Source organism: Melitaea cinxia, chromosome 15 (assembly GCF_905220565.1).
Source record: "Melitaea cinxia chromosome 15, ilMelCinx1.1, whole genome shotgun sequence".
In the NCBI taxonomy this organism is placed as follows: Eukaryota; Metazoa; Arthropoda; class Insecta; order Lepidoptera; family Nymphalidae; genus Melitaea; species Melitaea cinxia.
Window position 1 is genome coordinate 11,734,821 of NC_059408.1, and position 24,422 is coordinate 11,759,242.

General features: G+C 33.1%; 1 protein-coding gene across 1 annotated transcript in view; it reads left to right on the forward strand.

Annotated features, from left to right (window-relative positions):
• The first annotated feature begins 827 nt into the window (after positions 1-827).
• LOC123660166 (mediator of RNA polymerase II transcription subunit 12) overlaps positions 828-24,422 on the forward strand; it is a 59,862-nt gene continuing 36,267 nt past the window's right edge. Inside the window, exon 1 of the mRNA XM_045595268.1 lies at positions 828-995. Coding sequence (XP_045451224.1) covers positions 828-995 — 168 coding nt within the window. The remainder of the gene's footprint in view (positions 996-24,422) is intronic.

Below are 24,422 nucleotides of genomic sequence, written 5' to 3' on the forward strand. Positions count from 1 at the left end.
AAATTAGCGCTGTTCTATTAACTATTAAAACTAGAAGCCTACTAATGTGACGTTTTAACCTCAATTTCTCAAGCCTTCTAAGAGACAATGAAAGAAAATCGATATACTTATGTTTCTATTCTAGTTACTGTACTAGATTTTTTGACATTTAGGTTTTTAATTGGAACTTAAAAGGCCGACCGATGGCGGGATAAGCATCTGACTGCTGGCTTTGAAATACACAGGTCGAAGACAGGCAGCAGCGTCTTCGGTGCGACAAAGCCAGCCCTGCGGTCATCAACCCGCCTGCCCAGCGTGGTGACTATGGGCAACATACATGAGTTCAAGACATTTTTGACGCGAACTTATGGAAGCCTATGTCCAGCAGTGGACTGCGATAGGCTAAAGTGAGTGAGTGAGTGAGGTTAATAGTATAACTATAGACTGTAATACCATGTAAGATTTAAGATTGTAATGTACTACGACAACGACTACTACATATACAAAATGCTACATAAAAGCAATATTATGCAGTAATATTTTTCTCTGTTGTTTCAGATTGAAGCGTAATAATATGAAGAGCTATGTAAATAAGGTCTATTACTGAAGCAATAATATAAACTAGAAACCCCATTAAAATAGACGCTGTAGAAAGTGCTGAAATAGTTTATAGTTATTTTTGTAACAGTATCTTCCATTAAAAAGTAGGATAACATCAAAATAAACTGTGCAAAATGATCTCAAAGGTCCGCACCGCGAAAATTCAATTACGTAAATTGAAGATTATCTCATCGAGTAGTGTCGAGAGAAAAAGTGTTGCGATTTAAAATTAGAGAAATGTTAATAAAATGCCGCAGCGCGCTTCGTCATCGTCCAGCTTGATGCGCCCTTTCGTGGTGCTCGCTCTGCCCGGAATGTACTTGCTGTACAAGTATAACCAATACCGACAGCAGCAAATGGAGACCGCGCGGCGCCGCGTCACCGAGCGCGAGCTTATGCACCTCAACACTAAAATCGTAAGTACCTCTGCTATTGACTGTACTGTCTGACTGCGATATTAAAATTTTTGCATTAAAATGTTCAAATTATACCAAGTATTTGAAACTTTTTAAATAAATATCGTCTATTTATAGAGGATGGAACAGTTTCATTGAATTGTTTTCATTGAATTTCGAATTTATATTTATTAATACCTAATGGCGTCATCCGTATTATTAATACAAAGAAATATAATTGCTTTAAGCTTTGTTTATAAAGTATTTAGCTTTGTTATATAGCAGTGTAAATAACTAAAAATATTAAATTTATTTAATATAAATACAATGTCCAGTGAACTACAACTATAGGTAATAAAGACTTTTTATACCTAAAATCGACCTTGATCTGATTACACGGATATTAGCCATTTGTTTCGTTAGTAAAATGCTAAAAATAATGTCTTATGAAGCCTTGAACTGACCATGCGGACACGGTATAGTTTGGGAAACATGTATGATACTCATAGAATGCCTGATACACTGGAGCATGATATGAGTAGTTCTAGTGAACCAGGAAACGCACAATAGATTTGTACAAGAAAACTTCACTTTGTATCATATAAAATAATTTAAAATTATTTTCATTTATTAAGGTTAAGTATCAACATTCAAAACAATTCATGCAAATCTTTACAAAAACAACAAAAAAAAATAGAAAATAAAATAACTGCTCGCTTACAAAAAGTTATATAAACAACAGATAGATAAAATGTTACGATAAAAATACAGGCAGAATCAGTTGTATAGTCAATAAATTGGCATCACTAAACACCAAACACAAAATATGCACCTAGTAGTATCCTAAACCTATTCATTAAAGCCTCAAGGCCTTATAACCATTGTACTAAAGTGTTAGCTGTATGAACCGTAAGGTGTTAGCAAATCAAGCAAAATAATGACCATTTTTGCGTACATACAATAGGGCGCGTCCTCGCACGCGATGTGGTGTGTGGCCTTCCATGACTCAAGCTTCTCTTGAAAAATGTGGTCAATATTTACTAATAAAATGTTACATGTAATGTTTTATTGCAGGAAATCAATTATGTATAAAAATCGTAAATAGTAAATGTAATACTAGATCGACTTCAAATATTCTATTTTTTTTATATTCTTCTTCAGGGTTAATGACTTTCTTTGAATAGTGCCAAATGAGCACTGATGATTTTGCCAATGTCACGTAGAAAATTCCTACCTCGAAAACCCTCGATTCGTAGACTATTGATGGTTCTTTCAGCTTTACTATTGTGGTTTGGGGAAGCATGAAAATGTCAGTTAGTTTAGTATTAGTCAGCTGTTACCTAAAACACAGGAGTTAAGTTGCAAATCTTCAAACAACTGTGGGTGTAAAACAAAATCCTGATTTCTATTTATATTGTTCAGACCTATTTCTTAAACAGGTTACTTAAGAAATACTTTATTTAATCCAACCGATTTCTTTACTATTATAATGACAAAAATAAAGAAACTATCAACGTTTCCTTTTTTTAAATGTTGTTCAAGAATAAACAGCAAATTAACCTTTTCATCGGCGAATCGAGAATAGAATTAATTTATGATAAAATCATAATTTGTTTTCAATACACTTATTCATCGACGATTGTTTAGTAAACATTAAAACGTAATTAATATTGTCAAAGAATGGTTACCGCATCTCAGCGTTGAAGTGTCGTCAGACGCTACTCGAACGATCAAAGTATAAATTAGCTAAAAGGTCGCGTATCTTAGTTAAATATCCTAAGAGAAGCACTTACCTAATTAATGAAACGTAAACATCAATATAAGGTTTAAAAGTTCGTATAAGATTGTTTTTGATATTAAGCAAGTATAATTTCAATGAAAGATTTTAGTAGCAGTTGTCTTATAAATTTTACTTTTTTTAAAATATAATTAAATAAATAAATACTTCTCACTTAGTAAACTCTTTATAGGATATATAATATCCTGTTTGGGGGTTTCGAAAACACACTAATACACTATACAAAAGCCTTAACAATATCAAACATCTGTATGACCTTTACAAACATTTGTCATTTCGCGGGATCATACCTACCTGATCGCGCGTCAATTGCTATAACAACTACGCCTATGCCCCATCAACTATTTTACCGAATTAATATATTATATAATACCGTTTTAAACCGAAAAGTAACGTTATGATATTAAGTCTACGTGTTTATACGAATCGAATGTCGAGGTACACAAGTACACAAATGAAGACTGCACTGAAAGGGAACTGTCGCTGTATTAATGAAAGCAGATCGCGTTGAAACTATATGGATTTAAATATTTGCCGAACTTCATATTCATTACCGGTTTACGATCAAACGCAAAAACCCACTAACGGGGGTTTCACGAACTCATGCCGTTCTGGGCCCAATTTCCAGATAATCAACTGATAAATCAATGGTTTAGCAGTCTTTCGAAAAAGACATCCTTGATAACACTGCTAGTTGCTCAACTACGAATATGTAATAAGATTTTGGAACAACCATAGTTACAATTAAATTAGTCCATTACTTTTTGAGATTAATTGTTACATCATCAAGCCCTTACGGCTTATGTAATAGTGTAGGCAAGATAGTTGCGTAACTGGAAATGTAAGGATTTCACATAAATTTTCAATACTAAAAATATAGAAAAGTAAAACATAGACAGAGGTATCTGACTCCGTAACTTTATATAGGTTACTACCTAGGGTACGTTTTTACTACTGTATAAGTGAGTGATTGACACTCGACTTATATGTATCCGTGCAAGATCAAGGTTCATGACATTAACGTCTGTTTCACGCCCTATTTGATAAACGTCAGAGGGCTTTGCGTAATGCTGCCGTCATGTTAGCACACGTCATTGCTAATCGTTACGGAGAAGCCCGATGAAAATCAATGGAATTCCATGTGATGTACTTTTACATACACATTATGAAAGTTTTAAAAGTTATGCTATATTTTATCTACAGTTCTCGATAAGTAAGAATAATCGGAATGGAACAGTAACAGAAATAGTGAGGGTATAAGAAACCAAAAAATGTGAAACACAGCTGAAGAACTACTCGTAAAATAATATAATAATCATGACACATATATTGTATAACACTTAATGATAACAGTTATACAACATTCTTTATTTATTCACATATTTATTTAATGTTTTATTTATTAATGCATTTATTTATTATTATTATCACTATCTCCTGATATATATTATTTCAGAGAGATCAATTTATAAAACTTTAATTTCTCTTTCATACAATTTTAAACCGATTATTATTACAAAGAGTTAAAAACAGTTAAGTTATTATCGTTATAACAAAACACTTCAATCGCAATTTTCCGTGTTATCAAGTTATCTCTAAGGATTTACGATATTCATCGCGCGAGAGCCTCTTGACAAGATGACAAGACGGATCGCCGTGGAGAGCTTTAATAACAATTTATTATTTCAGAAACGTTAATGATAAAGGGCGATTCCGTTTTGTGTGGCTTTGTGTAAGAAATAAAGGGATTTTAAAATATTCGTTGGCCTAATTAATTCATTTAGCTTAAGGTCTTTCAATGGCCAGATGAGCACAAATGATTTCCCCGTATTCCATTGGATAAAAACTACCCAAAAGGGATTGATCGGTGTAAAGCAAAATATAAAAATGTAATTTATCATTATTATCTGGTGCTTGAGCAATACTACTATATATTATTTAATATATTAATAATAATAGTTTATTGTCGTAGTTTTATAATAAATAATTAATATAATACCTTAATTTTTATCTTATTAACAGGGGTATGAAAAAATACCATAAAATATTTGAGAACATTTTCTTGTGAAGAAAACGTTAAAAAACAAAATATTATAAAATGTCTATTTCTTAAACAAAAACGTCCAAAGAATCAACATCCTATTAAGTAAACTTGGCAAGCTAGTCGGTGACACTTAGGATAGGTACTTTGAATTCCAGGAAATAATCGAACATTCTGCGAAGCGATTACGGCAGTACTTCATTTGCAACTTTTTTCGGGAATCCTAGACTTTTTTCGCATTCCATTCAACCGAATTTTAAAGTTTGAAATTTTCGCCCCAGGATTGATGTAAATGATATTCTTTAGGCCAAAGTGGGTCGACCCACTCAACTGTAATTGGTCGTCTCGTTATGACGTTGTCACTAAAGGCTTCACTGCTTCCGAGAGGTCAGTTAAAACTTTGTCGTGAGAAATATATTCTTTTTTCTTCTGAAAAAGCGAAATATCACCTAAAGATACATAACTTTTGCATAGTGCATAGGAAGAAATATAGTTGTAAAGAAGCGCTTGTTCATTGTAGCAAGCGAAATGATCTCTGCTTTATGTCACTACTGTCGCGATAATTTGACGAAAAAACGTACTAAATATTTTTAAACCATTAATGTGTATCTCGGCGACATATTATAAAACTATGATACCTTCTAGAATATTCATTAAAATCGAATTATCTAAACGACAATTTTGGACATTTGTGTTAAAAAGAAATGCTTGTGATGAATGTTGAATTTATTTGGATAAGGATTTGTATAGACATGATTCTATGAAACCACCTTCGCAAATAATGCATTTTTTGAAAACAAACTTGATTACCATAAAAAAGGTTCTAATGATTTAACCTTAGAAGGTAGTCACATGCTGTCGTGGACTCTTTTTTTAAAACTGTTAACGATGATCAATTCCATCATACATAATTTTTGGGTAGCTTTAACCGTTTAAGTAGTGCACGCAACAGAAGCTCTCGAGAAAAGAATATTTATCGCCGTATTCGTAACATTTCTTATGAATACAATTTCTTATTAATCTAAATACCTATATGGTAGGTAGGTCGTAGCGTGATTTTATATAACGTACCTCGATGACTGGACTATCCAACACAAAAATATTTTTTCAATTCGGACCAGCAATTCCTGATTTGCCTTTAACCAAACAAAAAAGAATTTTTATAATATTGATATAGATTTAAAAAATGTTTTAAGGAATATATTTTGATACTACATAAAAATAAATGTTTGTTATTTTTAGTTTGTTTAATTTATTAATATTGATGAAATGGAAATTGAAAAATCAAGTTTATACCTAATATTCTATATCAGTAAGCTTTGTTTTTAATCAAATCAAAAGGCACTTTTAAACATTCATTCTACAGTGACAATCTACTTAGCAAACCGGCATGTAGTTCATACTCGTATAGTTATACTTTACTTTTAACGCATATTTACTCGTATATGGATGCTTTGGCTGATTTAATGACTTTTGTAATACAAACTTTAAATTTATTTATTAACAAACGTAGAAATTGTTTATAAAATAAACTATTTTATTTTCAGAAATAGGCACCATGAAACTTTGTGAACGGAAGGAACTAGAAAGGAAACTTTGTCTGTATATCATTTGAGTATCAAGTTTATTATTCTTTAAATAACAAAAATATGCGTCCAAAGCTAAAACTATTTTTAATTATGATTGCAACTGAGCAATTCATTTAAGCACAACTATTTTTTTTATTTCCAGTATAAACTGTTTGACAAACTGAATAGTTCTGTTATCGATCATTTCAAAATTTGAAATGTATAGTACAGTTTAGCATAGAAAATGTAGTTATATTTAAAGAGGATGTTTATCTTTACAAATAAATAAAATTGGATTATCTTTTTGTAATATTAAAATAACCTCTTTATTTAACTAAATTCATATGTATGTATACACGGTACATATACCAAAATAACATTTTTTTATAATTTTTGTCTGTCTGTCTGTCTGTTTGTTCTTGCTAATCTCCAAAACGGCTGGACCGATTATGACGGGAATTTTTCTGGCAGATAGCTGATGTTATAAGGAGTAACTTAGGCTACTTTTATTTTAGATTTTTTTGATAACTCTGCAAACTGAATAGTAATTATTTTGTTAAATTCCACGCGGAAGAAGTCGCAGGCACAGCTAGTTTAAAAAATAAAGTGAAACTGTTACGGATTAATGCAGATTCAATATCCATTACTCTTTGCATCAGAAAATAGAAGCACTTTATTTTTGTACCTATACTTTGAGCATGTAGAGAGTTGTCAGCCTTTCAATGCGTAAATAGGTACAATTTCTCGAATTGAAACATCACTGAAGTAACCAAGCCGAAATTTCAGAAAGAAGCCTTTAATCAACGTTGACATACATATAAATAAAAGGGGTGTTTTTTGCAAATTACTTGCTTGTTTCTTTTGTATATGTGTGTGTGTGTGGAATAAAAGTAGAAGCATGCACGTTTAATCTTCGTATATTGTAATTACAAACGTGGTTTGTCTGTTATTCCTTTTTTTAAATTTAAATACGCATAACATAAAAATGCACTATTATAATTTAAGTAAAGAAATCGTAAATGTTAATAAGAAATGTTATTATATAGAAATTTTTATAAACCTACGTACAAAACCGATGTATAAAAAATATTGGATATCATTACATGTCATAAAACTATCTGAAATTTTATAATCACTTCTTGCCCCGGGGGCGCAGTTTGTAGGGACCCTTTTTTTCTGACCCAAGCGTGGTAGCGTGGGTTTGATTCACCTCAAGCCTAGGTGTAATTTATATTTATATACCTATATTAGAACGTGTACCATTATAAAAAAAACTTATCTATATCAGCCGGCTATTAGCTGAATACAAAGGTATCAATTTGTCGACCTTAAGAACACGTGATACTTGGCGTTTTTTTATAATTTATTTTTGACTAAATTAAGGTTGCTTATACCTACTACCTAAAAAAACCTAACTAAGTTTGTAATGTAACTAATATTAAGATGTAAATTTTTATTTTATTGCTTGATATTTTTGCTACCCTAAAACTTTCTTTTGTAATTGTTGAGTTTTTTTTTTTTTTGTAAATGACATTATTTTTGAATTTCATTAAGTGTGTGTATCACTTTATGGCGAAATAAATATTTTTATTTCATTTCATTTCAGTGCTAAAAATATTATTTCAGAATACATCTAACATAGAGAATATCCTATAAATACGGCAGTGCCAAGGTAGAACGTTGCCCGCCCTCGCTTTCCCTCTCGATTGTTTGTTTTTCTATAAATATATCGGAAGCCAATGAAACGACTTTACATTCATTAACGAACAAACATATCAAGATTTATTAACTGCCTTTTCACTCTATATTATTGTGCTATTATTCTGCATTTTCCTAGCATTCTTTCCTAGAAATGTTTACCATACATTCGATCCACTTGACGTCATCTAAATTTTTTACGAATCTACAAACTTGTGTATAAAAACGACAATTAGATATCATTTTGATGCTGGTGCTATTGTATTTTTAAGAAAATCAATATAACAAACATATTTACTTATTAAAATTGTTCTCATAGACAACGTACTCGTAAAGACTCTTTTTCCTGTAACATGTTACACAACATGCTAGGACATAATATTAATGTACTTGAGAAACACACTAGAGCTGACAGACTTCATAAAAACTTCTTAGAATTAAAAATCAACGACACAATCTTTCAATAAAAATACTTGTTTGACAAATTATAATACAAATCAAAAGTAGATAGTCAAACTTAATAGCCTAAATTAATCTAAAAGTTTTAAAAAGTATTTGGAGCGCATTACTAAATTTTAAAACTTGAAAATAAAATGAATTCACTAAACATATTTTTAAAGTCAAAAGTAGGTTGGGACAATGGATTAAATTTCTCAAGAATAATAACGAATGGCATTGGTAAACATATATCTCTTCGTGGATACGCTAAGAGAGACGATGATTGCAGAAGAGCATTTGTAGACATTCCTCCCGATGTAGACCCTGTGTGCCCTCAACCTTGCGAGAGACATAAAAAGAAAAAACAAGGAATTTTGCATAAAATTAAACTAAAAATCATTGAAGGGGGTACTAATTTTGGAAGTAAGTACTAGTTCTTACAAAATACTTAACATGAAATTGTGGCCAGGCTTTAGATTAAGAAACGTCATCTGGAAGTTAGATAGGTTAGGGTTATTTTCTTTTTTGGAACGAAATTATGCCGATAAACCGTCAAATTTTGAGCTTAGGTGATTCGACGGTTCTTAATCTAAAGCCTTACCTGAAATTGTTTTGTTCGCTCATCTTCCATTCTTTTATCCTACTCCGTAATTATAATAACAACTGCTTATCTATAATATACATATACAATAAGATTAAAGCTATTGTCATCATTGCTATTAAACAAGTTCAAGATATGTTTATTAGTCTCAATAATGATAATATTATAACAGCACCATTTCGTCGTCTCCAATGCAAGGAAAATGTGTGCAAAGAGATGGAAGTACCTAAGCCGAAGGCGTTGCCAGTTCCCGCTAAAAAGGTTCTATCGCTACCACCTCCTAGGCCAGGGGTCCATGTTTCGATACTTGGGGCCGACACAAACTTAGGGCAGTACATTGCTTTATTGCTTAAACAGTGCCCCTGTATAAAGAAGTAAGTCATTTATTTTAGTGCTACGTACATACTAACAAAAACTTCTTACAGCAGCCTAGGCAAAGTTTCCAGGCTATGGATATTAATTGCACAATCTGACAAATATAAACATGTTTGGACTAACACAAGCAAAAATTAAAACAATGTTAATTTTTTTAAGGCTTTATCGGACAAAAACGTATTGGAAAAACTCTATATTGAGATACCTCGTAACTTCCAATTTCACTATTAAAACATGAGAATTAAACAAAGGATAAACTTAGAAAATAACCTCTTCTTCATCACCAAATTAAACGCATTTGATGTGTAGCTTACCCTCGTACAAATGACTGCAACCATTAGGTACATGGTGATATATTTTTTGATTTATGATTTGATGTAAATGTTAAAATTCGTGCCAAAAAATGTTACATAAAATAAAACGAACTTATTTTGTAGTTGTTACATAATATATCAAATGTCGCCTTAATATGCGCTATTTTAGTAGATAGCATTTATACTATGACATTCACACAACAGAGGAAATGATAATAATAGAGTCATTGCGCCTGTTCGCGTCCACTTAGTGCAGTTGGCAAGTTTGAAAAAGAAAATAAAAATGTTCCCGCACTAATTTCTATGAAAAATTTATTTACTGTGTTCATTATATAGTCTATTTAAAGATTAATTTTCAGTTTTGTTCGAAACATCTTGTTATTATTTTATTTAAATACAAACGTCAGAATTAGGTGATTTACCCAGTTTGCGTCCATAAAATCCAATTTGCGTCCACCCGCTGGACCACTTCGCGTCCACCAGCTTAGAAAAGGAATAAAAAGGTGATATTTTTATAATAATGTAAAGAGACATTCGATTTTAATAATTTATTTATTGAAGAATTATTGTTATTTAAAAATCAACATATTAACATTAATAAATCACTATAAAGAAAATAATACACCTATTTACTCTTCTAAACATTGATAGAACTTAAAATTAAAAAACAAATTAGGTACCTATGTAGTCAGTAAATAGTAATTCCACTTTTAAAATTCAACAATTATCTGTTCTGTGAATTTTAAAGGAATGTAAGCAAGCTAAAGATCAGCCTGCAATTACAATCACAGCAGCCTTTCGCAGTCGACTACTGAACATAGGAACAAGTTCACTCCTGTGTTTTGCCCATAGTCACTACGCTGGGCAGACGGGTTGGTGACCGCAGGCCTGGCATTGTCGTACCGAAGACGCTGCTGCCCGTCTTCGTCCTGTGTATTTCAAAGCCAGCAGTTGGATGGATATCCCGCCATCGGTCGGCTTTTTAAGTTCCGAGGTAGTACAGGAACTTAGTCGCCTCTTACGACACCCACGGGAAGAGAGGGGGTGTTTATATTCTTTGATGCCGTAAGCACAGCCTTGATTAATAATAATTATGGAAACAAAATACGAGGTGCACACATATCTCCATTCGCATTAAATATTAATAATACCGCTGTTTTCTTCTTCGTTACTTGGTTTTATTTGATACTAGCTGTGCTCGCGACTTCATTCGCGTGTAATTATAATTATAATTATGATAAAAAAATATTGTTCTGTTCGTAGAATTACAAAATAAATAAATTTCTAAAATAAAAGTAGCCTAATTTACTCCTTATTTCATTGGCTATCTAGATGGTAACGTCAAAATCAGTCCAGTCGTCTCAGTAATTAGCCGGAGCAAACAGACAGACAGACAGACAAAAATTCTAAAAATGTTTTTATTTATTTATTTATTTTATTTTCTTACATCTAATATTACAGGCATAACCCAATTCATTAGACATAGTAAAGGAGACAAAAAGCGAAAGGAAAAAAATGTTAAACTATAATTAAAAAAGAATTGGCTGACTTGAACATAATACTAAAAACAAAACAATAATAAATATAAAAATATTAAATTCAATTCTCATAACATATTATATACAAAGTGACTTTTGCGAATTCACTCCACGAATAAGGAAAAAGGTCTAGTGTGTCAGCCACCAAGTTTAGCGTTCTGACTGAACGAGCAAGGGGGCCGTTGCGCACTAGCTCGGTTCTGCCGTGGGGTACTGCAAATAAGCTCGGTCGCTGTCTTCGTTGTAGATGATACCTATCGGGTACGCCCAAACCTATCCACTGCAGTACCCCTGGATTATTGACAATAACGCGAAATAATTTTAAAATATAAGTTGCCAGAGCCAGCTCTCTCCTAGTCTCCAACTTGTTGTATCCAACCATGCCCAATACAAACAATGTTGGATACATCATGAGATACAAGGGATACACGCAATAAAGCCTATGGTAAAGAAACCTGGTGAATTTATTTTGAACACGTTCCAGTATGAGACTGTATTTGACTTCATGTGTAGACCATACTACCGCATTATACTCAAGCTGACTTCTTATTAGGGCATCATACAGTAAAGAGATTGCTTATTTTGGTATATGTACCGTGTATAAATCAATATACATTTAGTAAAAAGGTGTTACTTTAATATTACAAACAGACACTCTAATTTTATTTATTTGTGTAGATAAGTTTTGTACTCTCTTGGTCTGCCCCCACTGATTTTATCCAATATCGTAATAGCATATTTTTTGCATAGGTGCTTGTCTTACTGATTTCTTCTTCTCTTGGATGTCATGCAAATCTTCCCTTAAATATTCCTTTGTGTATGTTCTTTTTTCCTTCTTCTTTCTTATCTGCAAAGAACTCATCTTAAACAGAAAAAAATAAGAAAGAAATTACTTATTTCATTCAAAGTAGAATAGGTATTAAACTTTTAGTTTTATGTATTAAACTTATAGAATTAATTTAAAAAATGGACGCGATTTAGTTTTCTTATTAATCCCTTTAGGTATAGTTTGCGTCCATTGCGGACGCAAAGTGGAAGTTTTATAAATTCGGTGTAGCAGTTCGCGTCCACCTTATTTTAACTATTAAGTATAAAAAAAATAAGCAAATTCATAATTATTATAATTCCTTTTATCATAACCAACGCCTAGAAACAGCTATGTATCCAAAATAAACATAAAACAATAAAAGACTCACCTTCAAACGAACCACTGCCCACTATTTTCTTCTCACTAATCCGTGCCTTCGCGCTCTCTTGTTGAACAGCCCTAACTAACTATTTTTTTTACCCAGGATTGCTTGGACGCACGGAACTTTTGTCTATGCGTACGTGCCTCTTATACATTGAGGTATTAGCCGGTAATTAGTTTTCGACTTATTGGTGTCTTAGTATACTTAATTTCCAGACTTTTCAAAGTGAGATCCGTAAAATGGACGCGAATTGGGCGGTGGACGCGAACAGGCGCAATGACCCTAATTGTTCTTCACTTACAAATCCAGCTAGACTATTAGAACAATATGAAAACATGTATAAATGACTTCATATCTGAATTATAGTTCTTTTCGAATCGATTCTAACTGAAACATATTATGTAGAACTAAAAGTTACGACACTTCTTAGAAATTTCAAATAGAAATTGTAACCAGAGACTGGTAAATCCTAACATTTTATATTTAAATATTCAATTCTTCAGAACTTTACAGCATGTAATTAAAAATATTTTTTCATTCGCGTAATTAGCACTTTTATCTGAGACGTGTATGACCTAAATAAACGAATATCTCTTCGTAGTTCGTTTGGAGCGAATCATGACGTCATTCGAAACGGCCCGCAACGGTCGGCCCCTCAGGGACTGTTCGTCTTTCCATCACAACACGAGTTTAAATTATGATATTTATTCACATGAGTGCTACGAAAATCGGAGTTCAGGGAAATGGGGGATGAGTTGCGATAAATCTTATGATATCATATTTTTTATCGCTAAATTCAAGTTTTACTAGACGAACCTTACGAATTTACTTGCGTATAAATTATCTTCTACTCACACGGTCATTTGTTCCTGCGGTAAGCAACTTAAAAATGCATATTTTATAGGTAATAGATGACCGTTAAATATTTTTCTAAATATACATAGAAATAATACATAAATACAAATATAATACCCATACTCTAGCTGCAAATCGAACCAAAAACCCCCGCAGCAGAAAGCAGGGCCACAACAAACTACGTCAACAGGCTAGTCGAAAAAATAGTCGGGCTAGTATTTATACTAGCTTATCTAGTATTGACATGTTGATGACATTTATGATTACAGTTCCACAACTATGAGTCATAGCGATTTTAAAAGCCTGTAATCGTTTCAATAAACAGACGATCTAATGAAATATTATATACTAGCCACGGCTTCGCGCGCATTAATTTTTTTTTATTTTTTTGAATAAAAACCATCTACTTTTTGTTACTTCTAATACCTCCAAGAATATGTGTACAAAATTTCATGGTGATCGGCTAAGTAGTTTTTGCATGAAAGCGTAAAAACAACGTACATATACATTTATAATATTACTAGCTAATATATTGATTTAATTTAATTAATTAACTTTTGATAAAATTTAATCAATAAACAAAAAACATCTTTACATTTAGTTTGTTATTACTGACATAGATTAAATAAAAAGTAAAATGAGTGCACTAATTTTTAACATACTTCACATTTCATGAACCATATGAGTAATTAGACCTTTAAGGATTGAACGTACGAGAAAGTAGTGCCGAAAATCTCTCGCTAAATTTTGGGTTTTTTAAACATTTCTTTGACCAAACTATTTATGGTATATATTCATCTTTATAGTTGTACATTTACTTACACATAAAATCCTTAATTGGATCTTAAATACTACTAAATAAAAATAGCGCAGACACAACCGCTGAAAAGTTATAAAAACAAAAGCACGATTTATCTGACTAAATTTTACTCCAAAAGATTGAATTTTATAACTTTTGTAATGAAACAAGTTTTGATTTGACTTCTGTGACGTTTTCATCTATTATACTCCAGTTTTGTATTCCACTAAGAGCTATAAAATACAATATCGAAAGTATTTCTGTGTATAAATCATTGTTGAGAAGAAGCGTGTCTCTCGGTATTAGTTTTCCTTGTTTGGTAATTCCTTTTGTACAAGAAATGTTGAGATAAAATTGAACTTTTGAGTAGTTTTATGTAAGATTTTTCATAGTACTACATTACATTATAATCTACTGTTTTTGTATTAACTAATACTTATTACTTTGCACTTAAATACTAGTATTGTCAAATGTTACTAAAGGTAAAAACCTTTATCAGTCGTAATAACAGTTTTAATTATTTTTATACATAAATAATGAAATTAAATGAACATCGTACACAAATTAAAGAACATTGTCCTCAATGCATGGTCATTGAACCTTAAAAATAGAGCATTGCTATACGAAGAATTGTTTGAAAAATAAATTGTAAATGGGTATACTGATGACATTTACTGGAGTTATGTGTTCAGGTGAAAAATACCATTAAGTACGTGTGTTTGATTTATTTATAAAACTCATTTAAAAAAAGAAATAGATTCTCGCAAAAGACATTAGTGCGTTTTAATGTTCCATTTATTTTTTAAGATTCTAAAATGAGTAAGGAATGAAATATCACAAATTGCCTTTTTTATTTAAAATTCTATGGGCGTTTTAGCCTGAAAGCGTACTTAAGCTCTAGAATCAACGACAAAAGATCGAAAAGTAGGTACTTCACCTGAATGCAAACGTTTAAGTTGAAAAACTATATCGTTTATATCCATCTAAGATGTTTAAACGCTGTCTCTCTCCGCTTACATATTTAATAGAAATAAAAACAAAAACATGAGATCCAACTTGGTTTAGTAGACAAAACACACGGATTTATCGAAAGGCAAGAGTGGTCAAAACATCCAAATTTAAAAAGTTTAAAAAAAAAAACTTTATAATCGGCAATAAAAAGCACATGCATATTTTAAAAGTAGTTCTAAGAGGTAGATCGCCAATCCAGAGTGAAACAGTGACAAAGTAACTCACTTATCTTTTTAATAAAAAATAAGGTCGTATTGCGTTAAATTAACAGAGTTTTAAATTTTAGTACAATAAATAACAATCAACGTAACATAAGCTTTTGAGTGTTTTGGTAACTGCAAGAGCCAAAGTTTCGATATTTCCCTGTAGACAGTAGCACACACGTAAAAAAATCGAATTCATTGTACGTGAACTGACTGGGGCATCCGAAATAGGTACACATCAAACTTTCACAGCAACCTTAGACATGCCATTATACGAATCATTCAGAGCATGTAATAAAATGAGTCTGGATTTTACGAGATGAATCGTGACCGATGCTGTTTATTGCGAGCTTTACAGCCAGGAAACTGATCACATTGTTCCGTTCTTTGTTTCTATCTGTGCTTTCGAATAATTCAAACGTTTGCTCGTGTCCCCATTCCTACCATTCATGTTATGAATCGCAAATTCTTTTAATTATGGAAGTGAAAGAATGTGAACATGAACATTGTTTTGATTATAACATTTTTTTTTTTTTGTTTTGCGTTTGCTAAGCGTGAAGCGGTATGTTCCGTTTATCTATATTCTATGCATACAAATAAAAATAAATCGCTAAACGTGTTTGCTATGTGTTGCAAAACTCAAAAACGGTTGAATCAATTTCCTGTCATATTTTATAAGTTTCTGACTCAGTAGAACGTTTTTATAGAATAATAAACTTAGTATTTTTTTAAGAACACCGATTATTTAAACTACGAAGCAGCTAGATAGGAAATAAAACAATTTTAAGATTATCTGACAGGTTTAATTTGAAGTAATCTGATGATATTGTGATTTCAGGTTACGTTTATATGAAGCTACTGATACTCAGTGTACGAACTGTAGTCGTAACTTGTGTGAAGTGGTCGAAGATCTAAAACACATTGACACAAATTGTGTCGTACAAGCCTACAGATGTACTTGTAATGAACTTGAACGATGTTTGCAGGTTTGATCTCAAATATAAATATACTCGTATAAAATTGCATTTAACTGTGTAAAAATATACAATACCTTAAGTAAATTAATTAAGTTTTAAATGTCAATACCGAAAAGATAAAAACTACGCAGCAGCTTATTCCTATTCAATGGAAAAATAATTGGTCAATAACAATTATGAGATACTATTATGTAATCTTATAGTAATAATTAATACCAAGTAATACTTTCTAGTTTTAACTACGCATATTTTAGAACGAATTCAAAACTAGAAAACTATTTTTCTTTAAGAGTTTCTCTTCATTTATGTCATTCTTATGTCTTGCGTTATATGTACACATGAAAGCTTTGAATAATTTCACAAAAGCACAGCTGTTTCGCAGCAGTTTTTACTGTTTCCGCGTGATATAATTATCTATAATACTATACCAGCATTTACTTTATCGATACGAATAGCAAGCATCAATTTATTTTTTATATTTCGAGTTTTATTGTTCTAATTAATTATAATTTAATTCATTAAATGGAACATTGTAATATTTAAATTGCACGGTAATTGGTCTTAAGGAGATAACTTCAGCCGCGTATCGAAACAGACACACAATCTTTGTTTTTTATCTCTTCATCGCTATTCAACATCTCCCTGCTTTTATCCCACTTATAGTAGGGTCGGCACAGCATGTTTTCTTGTTCCATTCCTCTCTATTAATCGTCACTTCAGCGCTTACTCCTTTTTTTCTCATGTCCTCACTCACACAATCCATCGATCGCTTTTTTTGCCTGCCGGGTGCTCTTCGTCCTTCGACATTCATTTAACATTCTTTCATCGCTGTTATCTATTTCAAATACACTGTATAATATTGTATGAAATTACTTTTCTTTCAATACCTGACTGTTAGTTTAAATTTATATGAAGCATCCGATATGTATTCATAACATAACAATGCAAGGCAATCCGAAGCACACAATAGTATCATTTGGGGTTGGCTTCGTTCGTTTTCAACATGGTATTTGCAAGTAAGCGAGGGTGGTGTAGACCCCACTCTGTTGCCAATCAATACGGCAAACGGCTACCCACTAAATCTTGCACGTTATTTACGTGATTACGTTCTCCATAAAAGTAATATTTATTTTATTGCTTCGTGTTATCGGTACTATACATGGGCAATCATCTGGTTTATAGTATTCCATTTGTCTTAGAGATAAGAATCAAGAATATTTAATCTTGTATTATCTAATTTCTATTATTGTAACTCATGATGAAAGACGTACTAATACTTAAAATGAATATGGATGATTTTATCAATATTAAACTGTAAAAACTCAAAATCGCCTTAAACGTTTTATCGATATTTTACTTTACATAAGGAATATTTAGTTTTTTTTTTTTTTGTTATTTAAATTGCTCTTGACCGGTTTTAGTTGAGATGATACTATTGAGGTCTTATCTTAAACCTAAGAGACTATGATAGGTCTACAATCTATCAACACGAGAGCATCATTAATTAATATTCGCTTGTTGGCACCGTCACGCGATATCACCGCGCCCTGACTCGGTCACGAGAACAGTTAAATGCTATTGACCTTTTATTTTACCATGAAACTTTATATATTCTAATATATATATACAATACGTTACAAATTTAACAGCAATAACTGTCTATGCGTCTTAGACATCGTAACTCTCAATCGGGTGGAGAGATTTCGGGACGGGTTTTTATGCGAAAGCATGTTTCCTTTCGGTGGTTTTTATCAGTATGGTCTGCAAAGAACTTTAATTACAATTATGTGCCATTTTTTTAATGTTAAATAAAATTTTCTCATTTGTATTTTCAGAATTCAAACATAGTTTTAATGTTAGATAGCGCTTGTTTAAACGTAAACATGTCACTCGAGAACAGATTCTGCTATCAAGCGCCAATCGTAAAGCGGTATGCAGACGTCATTGCCAAAGAATGCCCCGATGCCTTTATAATAGTTTGTACGTCGCCCATCGATTGTATGGTGCCCTTAATTGCCGAGGTGACATTTTCTTTTTCCAACACAAAATCCACAGATCTTTAACCTTTTCACGATTAACCCTATTTATTCAAAAACGGTTTGCCCTTTCGATCATTCAAAGCAAAATCTGTTGACCTTTCTGAAACTTAGTGTATAGACTCATGTAATCGTAATAATGAAAGGTTTGGGATTTTAATACTCCAAGTAAATAAAAAGATCATAAATATTTAATAACCAGTTAAGAAGTAATTTTTTTAGTACATATTTTTTCCTACTTAATATTTAAAGATACAAAATTTAATGACAGACGGCTCTTTAAAAGCACTTTCGTCTTAACGACCGTAACATTTTTACTTCCATCAGTGACCATCTTTCCTCCCTCGTTATAGCTCCCTTATTTTTGCCACAACACGTTACAGCTCTTGCGGGATATTAAAATTTTTATGAACTCACATTATCGGAATATCAATACGTTACAACGTCAACAAAGTAAAGATAGTAGCGACCTCAATATTTAGACGTAAGGTGAGTTAAGGTTACGTAGTTTAAGTTATAAAAATATGTTAGTGCTTATATAAATAAATTACGACTGGCTAAAAAGGAACAAATAACAGACGTGTAAAACAATGGTATAGCGCTATCAATGATGAAGGTCTTGTTATAATACTATAAAACAATACTATGTAAAAAATTGTTTATCTGTTATTTTGCTACTTAATCTGGACTCACCTTAATATTTGATTAACAATCAAAAAAAATATATATATATAAATGAATGTTGCTAAGCGCATAAAATCGAGAATGTCTCAACTAATTCGGCTTATTTATTTTTTTGTATATTCCTTAAGGCCGGAAGTTCCGGAAGGTTTTAATACTTAAAAAATAAATAAAAAAATACTATTAACTTTCACAGAACAAAGTCCGTCATGGCAGCCAGTCTTATTGAATATAATTTTTATTTCACGGATTAAAACTACAGCACTGCTGCTTTTGTTATGATACTTCATTTTAATTGTATAACATTTTATATTACGATTTTTTTTTTTTTTTTGATGTGGTCAAATCTATTGAAGTAATCGTTAACATTAATTGCGTTTGTAATGTTACCCAATAAGCACAATTTACCACAATTTCGTAAGCGTAAATAACTTAAACTTTACTTACTTACTTACACAAAAACCTTCTACTTAAGTTTTCTTCAAGTAATACCATTAACTTAAACCAGCAAAAGAAAATAAATAAATGTTTACTATTTACTTAAAGTTAGTTATAGAAAAAAAGAAAAAATATTTAGTAAAAGTTACTTATAATTTTATTTATGTATCATAATTATTTTATTATCTACATTCGTCCAGTATCTCTCGAATATATCTCTTCCTCATTCAAATAATATAAAAACTTTTGATACATTAAGCTGTAATACAAAAACTGTGATCTGTATTAACTAGAGACAGTATCAAATAATTATTTTTAGACCCTAACAATATTTTTAAAGTAAAATAAAATGTAACGGAAATAGTAAAAACGTCAATTTAATTTTCCAATATAAAATTTTCCTAGCTGTAAAATATCTAATCCAATTGTCAAAAAAATGTCACTTAGTTGTCGAGTGGAATAACAAATAAACAATAAGCTTTGTGGATAGGTGCTCCAATTACCTAAAAGTAGATTGTTTTCAGACGCTTAAAGAAACGGGTTGGTACAATCCAAGGAAGTTGTTGGGCTCTCTCGCGGTCCCTGAGATGCGTGCAAGTACCCTCGCCGCTCGAGCCCTTTGTCTAGAACCGTGTTACGTTCATGTACCCTGCGTAGGAGGAACTGAAGGGCCATCCTTGGTGCCATTATTTTCAAAAGCTTTGAAGTATTTTGATTTTAATGAGGTAATATTGTCAAACATAATAAACACTCATTTTAATACTACATCCACCTCTAAGATGCCTTAAACATATTGAAACCAACAAGTATAACATACACACACATCAAACAATGGAATAATCCTATTTGTGGATTTCTTTGTGAATGAAATGCAGTTTTAGTTAAAATAAAAAAACGCTGATTTCATACTATCAATGTATGCGCTCGCAGATAATAAATCTTTTGCAGCAAAATACAGATTTGATGACGCAAACTGTTCGATGCGCCCCAATAACGGTTGGCAGATGTGACGGGCAATGCATCAAATCTGCAGAACTTAGCGAAGCACACGCCTTAGCGGGCTTAGTTACAAAAGTAGCTTGGGCACTTTTATGCAAAGATATACCAAGAATTTCAGGATTTGTTGAGATAGACGCTAATGAAGTAATTTCACCAGCCAGGTTTGAATTTTTTTTTTTATCTAAATTCTTCTTCTTAGTTTTATCCTTTCTTTTCAAACCACACGATATTTATTATGCATTATTATACGCTAATCTCGGTGTCTACTAGTTAGGTTTTGAATAGTACAATTTTTTTTTTCGTATTTTCGTGTATCAAATAATTATAGTAAGGTGATTAAAAGTGCATCAGTTTGTGTATATCTGAAGATAGTGCTAAAATTTCTTAACAATTATAAAATAGAAGATACAACAAAGTTCCCCCTTCAGATTCGTCGCGAATCCTGTGGAAATTAATGGCAAAGGAATAGTAAGAAGTTTAGGCATTCCTAAGATGAACGATCTTGAAATCAAACTCATGGATCTAGCTCTGAAAGACTTGTTCAGCAAAAAAGAGATGGTGCAAAATTGGTATTGCAAGTACTGCAGTTCTTCTGGTAGTCTGGATTCTTATCAAATACAATTCTTTAAGCCAAAAGCACTTGAACGTTTTGAAGACTGCGCCTATGCTACACTGTAAATGTAATGTTATGCGGTTTGTGTAAGGGATTTTATTTGGTTTATGCGCTATTATAAAATTATTGTAACGTGTTATATTGTATTTGAGTTTTGGTATTAAAGTATTTTATTTGCAAGCCAGTATTTTATTTAATGAATTTTAATTACTATTAAATTAATCAAAAATATTAATTAAGTATAAATAATTGTAGAAAATGTAAACAAATAAAAAAAATCTAATGTGAACAGAAATCTTGTTAGGGAAACTCTATAAAGTAAATAGTAACTTACAGTACCTGGCCATAAATAATGCATAACCTTTGAAAAGAGACAATCGGCTAATTTCTAATTTCAATTTCGTAGAGCATTGTCTCTAACACACATTACCTATGTGATACCTTAGGACTGTCAGTATTTCGTATGACAAATCTAATAGTATAAGATCATAGGCACTCCAGACCTTTCTTTTTTTTTGGCGGAGAAAATATATAGAATAAAGTAGAGTTAGTGTATACATTAAACGTATTATATTAGTACTAGCATTAGTACGCTATATGCATGTACGTAAAATGGTATTAACTAGCTATTTTACTTTTTTAATATTGTAAAAAATATATGAAATTCATCCAGCGAATCCTTCTGTCGACGCTATTTATTGTCAGACACTAATAAAATTATATTTTAAAATCTGTACTAAATATTTTAGCAACTCTTCATTGTATATATTTTGTCAGTCAGAAAATAAAGAAGGGTGGGGTCTGGGTGTGGTTGGTGTCTCTTTCCAAAGGTCGATGTGCATTATTTATGGTCGAGTACTGTACTTATGAGAGGCAAGGCCTTTTAAAAACTCAAATATTTCTTAAAAAATAATTATCATATATATCATAGACATATACACATATAAGATAATCTTCTTGATTTTATTTGTGTTGATATTTACAGTTTTCGGTTCCTTTACTTTGAGTTGTAGCTTAGTGCTTTATTTTGCATGCTACTAAAAGTATGAAGCAGGGTTTTTTTTTTTTTTTTTTTTTTTATTTTTTTTTTTTTTTTTTTTTATTCTTACCCTCCGATATAGGGGTCGGAGACTTTGTTTGCTATCTACTCTTTCATACCAGTTCTCGCTTTTATGCCTCTCGTACTTTCATGCCTCATACTTGATCTTTCTTACATCCATCACCTTTCTCGCACAGGGTGGGTTCCCTCTATTTACGTCCTACTTGTCTACTTGGCTACCTTAACTTAGCTTATGTGTATATATAAGGGGGTAAATAAATTTGCACACTTGGGATTATGGCTTTTTGTTTTACAGGTTTTGTTTTTTCCTTATTTCTAATACTTATTGCTAATTATTAATAATGATATTTATTATCATTATGACAATTTTCCATTATATTTTAATACAACTTTTGTGTCATAGTAACTACTATGAAAGGGTCTTAATCTACTTTGACATGGTTTAATTCTTAATTACTAACACTAGGTTTACTGTATTGTTGACATGGTTTTATTCTTATTTCCTTACATTAATAGGTTCATTATTCTATATTTACTTGCTAACAATTTAGACGTTTTTTAACTTAACATGTTCCTTACAACTTAATTTTTCTTCCAATTCTCTCTTATATTTACTATTTAACATTCGATCTTAATTGTATATCCTTAACCTATCCTTATCCTATACTTATCCTATGCTATTATTTTATATACATATGATATAAAAATAACATATTTGCCTGCCTCTCTGATTGAAGACCGTTCGCTTACTTGCCGCCTCGTCAAGGAATGTAAGGATACAATCGATCCGCCTAAGACCCTTTGTAGCCCACAGCTGCCCTATGTCCCAAAATGCAGAGGTCCTCTGCAGGAGTCGGCGGTCGCGCTCTCCCCTCTTGCTCCGCTGGAGTCTTGTCTTGCAACAAACATACAAGTTTCTTCCGAAGCCAAGACCCCCGCAAAGTGTCTCGCGCATGTATCGCCAGGGGATGGAGACTTCTTGCTAGCACGCCACCGCGCCGACCATCGCACCTTCAGGAGTACGCGACTGTTGACCGCGCTAGCTCGTCCCACTTACTCCTAACTGGGCAGTCACTGCTGAAGGCGTTATGGTCCAGCTTATCCAGCTTCGCCCTTCGGCAGTTCCTGCAGGAGGGCGGGACGGCCTGCGCCCAGTCCGTGCACTCCGTCTTCAGGTGCGGGCCGCCGCAGTGGCTGCACACGTCGACCGACTCCACACAGAATTTTCTGCTATGGCCGTAGCCCAGGCATCGGGAGCACTGCACCAACGGGGACTGGTCCTCAGCCCTCACCCTCTGGAGGTCGATATGGACATACCCTTTACGGGTAATCCTATCCCAGAGGGCGGGCGAGGTCTCCAGAACCACGTGGGCCGCGTGCGGATTCCGAGCCCGTCGCCTGTAGCGAACCCTAACCCTACTGGTCTCCTGGTCGAGGCCGTCAAACAGTTCCAGATTCTGGTTCCTCAGGGCCTTCAATACGTCCTCGTCAGTGTTAACTGACGAGACGCCCCTCAGAACCAGAAGCGGGTCCCTGTTACTTACCTCCTCGACCAGAAGACCCTTACCTTTCTCTTCCACTCTCATTCGCGCTTTCATTCTTTCTTCCTTGCTGCTAAAGGCCATTACTACCTTTCGGTCCTTGGCCTTGCGCACTTTCTCCACCTTGATCCACCCTTCTTTGGCCTCCATCGTCTCACGCAGCTGGGTGAGGACCTCCTCACCCGTCATTTGGTCATCGGTCGACGATATCACAAGCGAGTGCGAAGCGACCGGTCTCCTCAGCGGAGATCCAGCCGCCACAACACTCGCATATGTCCCCCGATCGACCGCCGCTCCTTCCTGTCTCGCGAGCCTGTCTTGCAGGTCTTTAAGACGCTGTCCGTTTTCGACGAGGAGGCGGGTTTGCTCGTCTAATTTTTCAGTCAGGAGGGAGTCGAGGACCACCACAGGCTCAGTGCCAACAACCGAGGTCGTCAGCAAAGGCCCGCGCGGTGAGTGCTCCCCGCTAGGGCTCAGCGACTTCTCCTTCGTCACCCTCCTCATGGCCTCGAGCTCCGCCTCACTCGCCTCGAGCATCTCGTACAGCCCGTCTATGGCTTCGCCGATCATTTTCTTATACTCGCGCTTTAGGTTTTTTGAGCTCGTGGTCGCTATTGAGCAGCGGTGGACCAACTCGTCAGCGGCTTCGAGTCTTGTAGTTTTCCGCGTTTCCT